The sequence below is a fragment of the Chanodichthys erythropterus genome, chromosome 16 (genome assembly GCF_024489055.1).
Source record: "Chanodichthys erythropterus isolate Z2021 chromosome 16, ASM2448905v1, whole genome shotgun sequence".
NCBI classification, from domain to species: Eukaryota; Metazoa; Chordata; class Actinopteri; order Cypriniformes; family Xenocyprididae; genus Chanodichthys; species Chanodichthys erythropterus.
The window spans coordinates 31,556,506-31,562,886 of record NC_090236.1 but is presented as its reverse complement, the minus strand read 5'-3'; the positions used below and the strand labels follow the sequence as shown (position 1 = coordinate 31,562,886).

At 39.5% G+C, this 6,381-nt stretch overlaps 1 protein-coding gene across 1 annotated transcript in view; it reads right to left on the bottom strand.

The window, feature by feature from the left end:
- Window positions 1-358: 358 nt before the first annotated feature.
- Window positions 359-6,381, bottom strand: part of cacnb2b (calcium channel, voltage-dependent, beta 2b) — a 45,172-nt gene continuing 39,149 nt past the window's right edge. Inside the window, exon 13 of the mRNA XM_067362381.1 lies at window positions 359-3,271. Coding sequence (XP_067218482.1) covers window positions 2,552-3,271 — 720 coding nt within the window. The 3' untranslated portion in view covers window positions 359-2,551. The remainder of the gene's footprint in view (window positions 3,272-6,381) is intronic.

Genomic DNA, 6,381 nt, shown 5'->3' with positions numbered 1-6,381 from the left:
TTATACTTTATGTGTTTTCAAAATAGTCCTTCATAATATCCTTATTCCCTGGCTAATCAATGGAGAAAACACAATGAGAGCCACATTTGGGAAAACAATACACAAAAACATTAAATGGTAAATTTGACGTGTGCATTATTGGTTCAGAAGAACATTTCAATAAAGACAATATACAGTCAGATCAACTGAATACAGATGTACATCTATATTACAGTGCAGCAGTATCTGTACTCAGTTTTATCAGTCCAGTATCTACAAAGGCATTTATGAGTTATATACAAATGCATAGAAACAATTTTCAAGCTAAAGTTTTGTCACAAACTAATGCATAGAGTACTCAGGAAACATAAAGGTATAAAATGTAAATAAAAGTCATGGTTCCAGGTGACTTAAGAATATATACATATTTGAGTGCTTATATATCGTTGCCATCTTTCTCTTTCCATTTTTAACATAACTGGAAACAAAACTTTTACCATGCTGTTGCACAACAGGTATTTTCTCAATCATCGTACTTTTTTCGCTCAAGACATTTGAGTGTGCCTTTTTACTTTATGAACATGAAACTTGAAAAAAAAAATGATATCCATTTGATATACATACTGTATATACTTAAACATTTTGAAAATTATAAATACATGCAGCTGGTTGGCTAAAATTATCACAAAAACAAACTGTTCATAAACATCAACAGTGTTCATTTGCAATAATTTTGCATGAGCAAAGAACACATACAGTAATATGGCTCGAGAGTTGATTTAACATGACTATGTTATCAGCTAAAGCTCTTTGTATTGACACAAACAATCCTTTAATAACATAAAATTTACTGAATTAATTTTTGTCATGACAAAACCTATCTACAAAACCTGGCCCAACTAAACACTGAACAATGTATACATTAAAGCCAACATGAAATTGTCAGATTATGAAAATAAAATAGGTTGCAAATGATAATTTACATTGACTTTAAAGTTCGTAGTTGCTCTCAGGGTACATTTACACGACAATGTACTAAAAACGGAAAAATACGGTTTATACAGATGACAACTTTGTCAAAACAATCCTGTTCACACGGATTCGTGAAAATGACTTAAAACGCTGTATTATGCTACCAGGCCAGTAGTTGGCGATGTCACTTTGTAAAGATACACTACGTGCCTATTGACTGAACAGGTAATAGGCATGTGCATGACGTCACCGTTTTCACAAATTCACGATAACAGTATAGTCTTTAAAAACTTGAACATTAAAACCCGTTTTCAAAAGCTTGCATTTTTAAGCTCCAAAAAGCCTTTGTGTAAATTAACAGCAAAAACACAAAAAGTTTTCCATTTTTACTTGAAAATGGTGTCGTGTAAACAGCCCCTTAGTGTCAGCAAATGGAATTACAAAAATAATAACTTTTCAAACAAGCTTCTTGAACACCTCGCCCCACACAATCTGCCATTGGTCAGAAAAATATATAGGCCTGCCCCCAAACCAATGTCATTGGTTGACCTCCGGTTGCTGTCAGGCTGGTTGAAATGGTCAAATGTTGTGCCACAGTGTTTATACTTTTCAGTTAAATGAACCTACCTCTCTGTTTTAAGTAAGGATAGGTGAAAGTACTTTAACATTGAAAATATACAAAACAGAAGCTATTTCCTCTGAATGTGCGAGACGTCTGCTTCAATAGCCTCTATAGGTAAATAACTTGACAAAAAAAAAGTATAGTGAACAGTAAAATTATCTGCTCTGTGATTATTACATTCAATTAAAATATGAGAACATATACCACTTTGCAATATCAAGCGCCATAACACATTGTTTTCGTACAGCTAAAAAAATTGGAAGTCTTGCACATTCAAGTCAAAAATGTTGAAAACAAGGTGGATAAAATAAATAAAAACTACTAGACTGTCCTTGTTTCGATGTTGCTAAAAACGGACCTTTCAGTCCATGAGGTGAGAAGCCCACGACAACCATAAAAGGGTTCTTTAGTTTGCCTAATTTTAATGCAGCCAATGACAGCACAGAGTGAATTTTGCCCAGTCCCTGCATACAGCCTATTTGTGTGTAAATGCTAATATTTCTTGTTAATTAGTTTCTTAATATTTTCATACCTACCACTAGTGTTGCAACACATGTCCTTCAAAAGACCAATTTAAAACAAAGAAAGAGAAACTAAAGAGTTATCTTTCTCAGGGGCGACAAATAAAGATGGCTAAGAGATGGGTATGACCAGTTTGCATATGTGCGTTTCATGAAATATGTATGTATGTATATGACTGTTAAAAACAAGCAAGGATTTAACCATATATGGAGTTGGAAGGACCAAACGTGCTGAAATCATTTAAAAATATGGTAATCACAGGCCTGATACTGTAGCAAGAGGCATATAAAGCCAAGGAAACCTAATTATACGAATGACAGACTCAAAATCAAGGAAAGTTAGATGTCGGCCAGTATAGGCAATAGCTCAGCAGAATGGATAAATAAAGAGAAAACATGTTATCCTGAGTACACAGTAGCCAGCATATCACATAGCAGCATTAAAACAACGTCCATCTCAGCGATGAATGTACATGTCTTCAGTCCACTCCTCCGTCTCCACACATCTGTCCCTCTCCCTGTCCCTGTCCCTTTCCCGTCCCTGGTAGTGATATTGGTTGTGGTGTGGGTGAGCGTAGTGGTGTGATTGTTGGTGCGAGCGCAGTTGTATCGGCTGTCTCTGTTGCCTGTTGTTGTGCTCGTTGTGCTCCAGCTCGTAGTCCTGCTGCCCGTGGTGGGAATAATCCGGCTGAATGTCCGTGGTCCCGCCGCGGCGGTGGTGGTGATGTCTATGGTGATGGTTGTGATGGTGGTGGTTATGGTCCCTTTGAGTTGTAGTCCTGTTGTGGTAGACCTCGGTTTGGTCCAGCTCGCCCTCGTCCGGGAGAGCGCGCCTGCTCCGGGGCTCCGTGTATGAAGTGTCTTTAGTGGGAAGCTGCTCCATGTCAGGGTGCTGCTGGTGGCGCACGTGGTGCTGGTGTTTGTTGTGGGGCTCGGTCGGTCGGCTGGTGCTGGAGCGGTGGTGATGATGATGGTGGTGATGGTGATGGCTGTGTCTCTTTGGCTCGCTGCGAAGGAGCCTCTCCTCCTCCTCGGCCTTCTCCTGCACATCCTCTTCCTCCTCCTCTTCCTCCTCCTCCTCCTCTCTCGTCTCCTGAGCCTGGGGCAGATGCTCCTGCTGGTGCTCTTGAGATCCTTTTCTTTTCGTGGCAGCCGTCTTCTTGCTTTTCTGTTCGTCCTGTATATGGGATACATCAAATGAAAATGAGATACATCAAATTAATGTTTATGTCTGTTAGCTTTGAGGTCATTTATAACTGAAACAGACCAAAACAGTTCAAAAGTTATTGTTCTATTCATTTTCTACATAGGGGAATTGATTTTTAAAGATAACTTTTAAACATACTGACAGACCTACTATGAGGTACAAGGTTGCTAAACGATGGAATAAGCTTTTGTTGAAGCCACCAGTCTTCATTATTTAAATATTTTTTAAACAACTGTGCTGAAATGCGTAATTCCTGGTGAAAAACAACTTTACTGTTGATTCTACGACGTAATCTCCACTAATCAGAGAATCAAAGCTAGCAAATCATGCCAAAAGAATATGAATGAAAGAATGTCTGTGTGGCAAGCAGGGTGGGGCAGAGAGCCATGGGAACGGAGCAAGGCTAGTGGCGCGATTGATAATGAGCATCACCTGCACGCCACACCGGCCTCAAGTCTCAAAGAGGAGCTCCGGGAGGATAAAAGGAGGAGTGACGATAGTGAAGGACCAGAGAGAATCAGGCCTGGACTATTTATGTTGTGTTTTATTATATTCTTATGCAGCCATCGTCAGTGAGGTTCTGCCGCTTTACTTTTTTAAAATCTTTTTATAATGATTATTTTATGATGTTTTGTGTTCGCCAATTCCCGCCACCCCCTTTCCTAAACTTAAACCCTGTTGCATTGATGCTGAGGGACACAATGTCAGAGAGCTGCAGCATGAAGGAGCAGTGACTGCCCAAGGCTGTGGTGCTGCAGCGATTGACCAACAGGTGGGACAGAGTACTTGTTGCCGTGCTCCTGGGTCGAGGAGTGGTGGCTGCCATCCATAAGGGAATGGACGAGTTGCTGCTGTTCAACGGAGGCCAGACCTGCTGCCGTCCACCATGATGGATAGGAGCAGGCAGACCGAGGGAATGGGGAGCTCACCGCCAGGAGGCGGAGGAGGATCGAACCATCCACCGAGGAGTGTCCAGTGCCACCGTGAGTGAGAGCCTCTCGACTGGTTGAGGACCGAGGTGCAGTGTGTCCGGGAACCGGACCAAGATTTTTTTTTTTTTTTCCCTCTCTCATCTCTGTCTCTCCTCATCCTTCAGTCTCCTATTCTCTCACCTCATCTGTCCTTACCCCCAGGAGCTGCAGCCGCCCAAATGGGTTCCACCCAATGAGCGTCACCTGCACGCCACACAGGCCTCGAGTCTCACGGAGGAGTTCCGGGAGGATAAAAGGAGGAGTAACGAAAGTGAAGGATGAGAGAGGACTAGGCCTGGACTATTTATGTAATGTTTTATTATGTTTTATGCGGCAATCATCCGTGAGAGGCTGCTGCTTTACTTTTGTTTTGTTGTTTGTTTATTATTATTATTATTTATGATTTAAGTTACTTTGGAACATTCGCCGGTTCACGCCTCCTTCTTCCCTGAACTTAAACCTTGTTTGATTTGGTTGGTTTGGTTCTTGGTTTACATCTCTTTAACTAACTGCTGCACTCTATGTTAAAGGGATAGTTCACCCAAAAATGAAAATTATGTCATTATTAATGACTCACTCTCATGTCGTTCCAAACCCGTAAGGTCTTAGTTCATCTTCAGAACAGAGTTTAAAATATTTTAGATTTAGTCCGAGAGCTTTTCGGTCCCTCCATTGAAAGTGTTTGTACGGTAGACTGTCCATGTCCAGAAAGGTAATAAAAACATCATCAAAGTAGTCCATGTGACATCAGTGGGTTAGTTAGAAGTTTTTGAAGCTTCGAAAATACATTTTGGTCCAAAAATAACAAAAACTCAGATTTTATTCAGCATTGTCTTCTCTTTCGGAATCCTTTCCATTTAATTGATTCCATTGAATTGATTCCATTGAATCCTTTCATCTGTCGGCGTTGGTAATGCACTTTTACGTCGTTGTTTTTGGTGATTAGGACATCCGCGACATGCACACTTACACACCATTTTAAAAAATATAGCAATACCAAAATACAAGCAATGTAGAATAGCTTGAATACGTCTTACGTCAGCAGCGTCACTGCGGAGTCGTGAACCCGGATTGACAACAGACCCAGAAGAGAAGACAATGCTGAATAAAGTCGTAGTTTTTGTTATTTTTGGACCAAAATGTATTTTCGATGCTTCAAAATCTTCTAACTCACCCACTGATGTCACATGGATTACTTTGAATATGTTTTTATTACCTTTCTGGACATGGACAGTATACTGTACAAACACTTTCAATGGAGGGACAGAAAGCTCTCGGACTAAATCTAAAATATCTTAAACTGTGTTCCGAAGATGAACAAAAGTCTTACAGGTTTGGAACGACATGAGGGTGAGACATTAATGACATAATTTTCATTTTTGGGTGAACTAACTCTTTAATGAATCATCCTTCACTACACAGATTTTTTCCAATCAGATACTCGCTAGAATTAAAATATTCTTACAGGAAGCAACAAACAAAAGAACAGAAGAACTTTCAAACAGTACAGCATGGAACTAGCAATGCCAAAGTCGTGGGTTTGCAAGGAAGCAAGGAAATGCAAGAACATCAAATGTGATGTTACTGTGTAAATGTGAACCTTTAATGCAATGTAAGTCACTGAGGATAGAAGTGTCTACCAAGCAGTGTTGGGGAAAGTTACTATTAAAAGTAATGTGTTACAATATTGTGTTACTTAATAAAAAAGCAACTAATTGCATTACTTTTTATGGAAAGAAATGTTACGTTACTTGTTTGTTTTTTAATAGCAAAAAACAAAAGTTTACACAGCACACACAACGCCTCTGCACCTTACTCACAGTCATGATTTCTCTCAACATGAGGACAGGAGAGCTGTCAGTCATTAAATGGGAAAACAAAGTAACTCATGTTTCCTATTTGAAAAGTAACTCAGACATTTTGTTGTAAATTTAAAAGTAATACTTAATCAGATTACTTTTTCAAGTAACTAGTAATGTGTTACCTACAAAGTGCATACCATTTTTTAACCATAAAAAACCTGCCAGCCAGGGCTTAATTATACAGACCTACGCCTACCAGAAAACAAATTATTCAGAAATCACCACGACTATTCATTTATTGAAATAT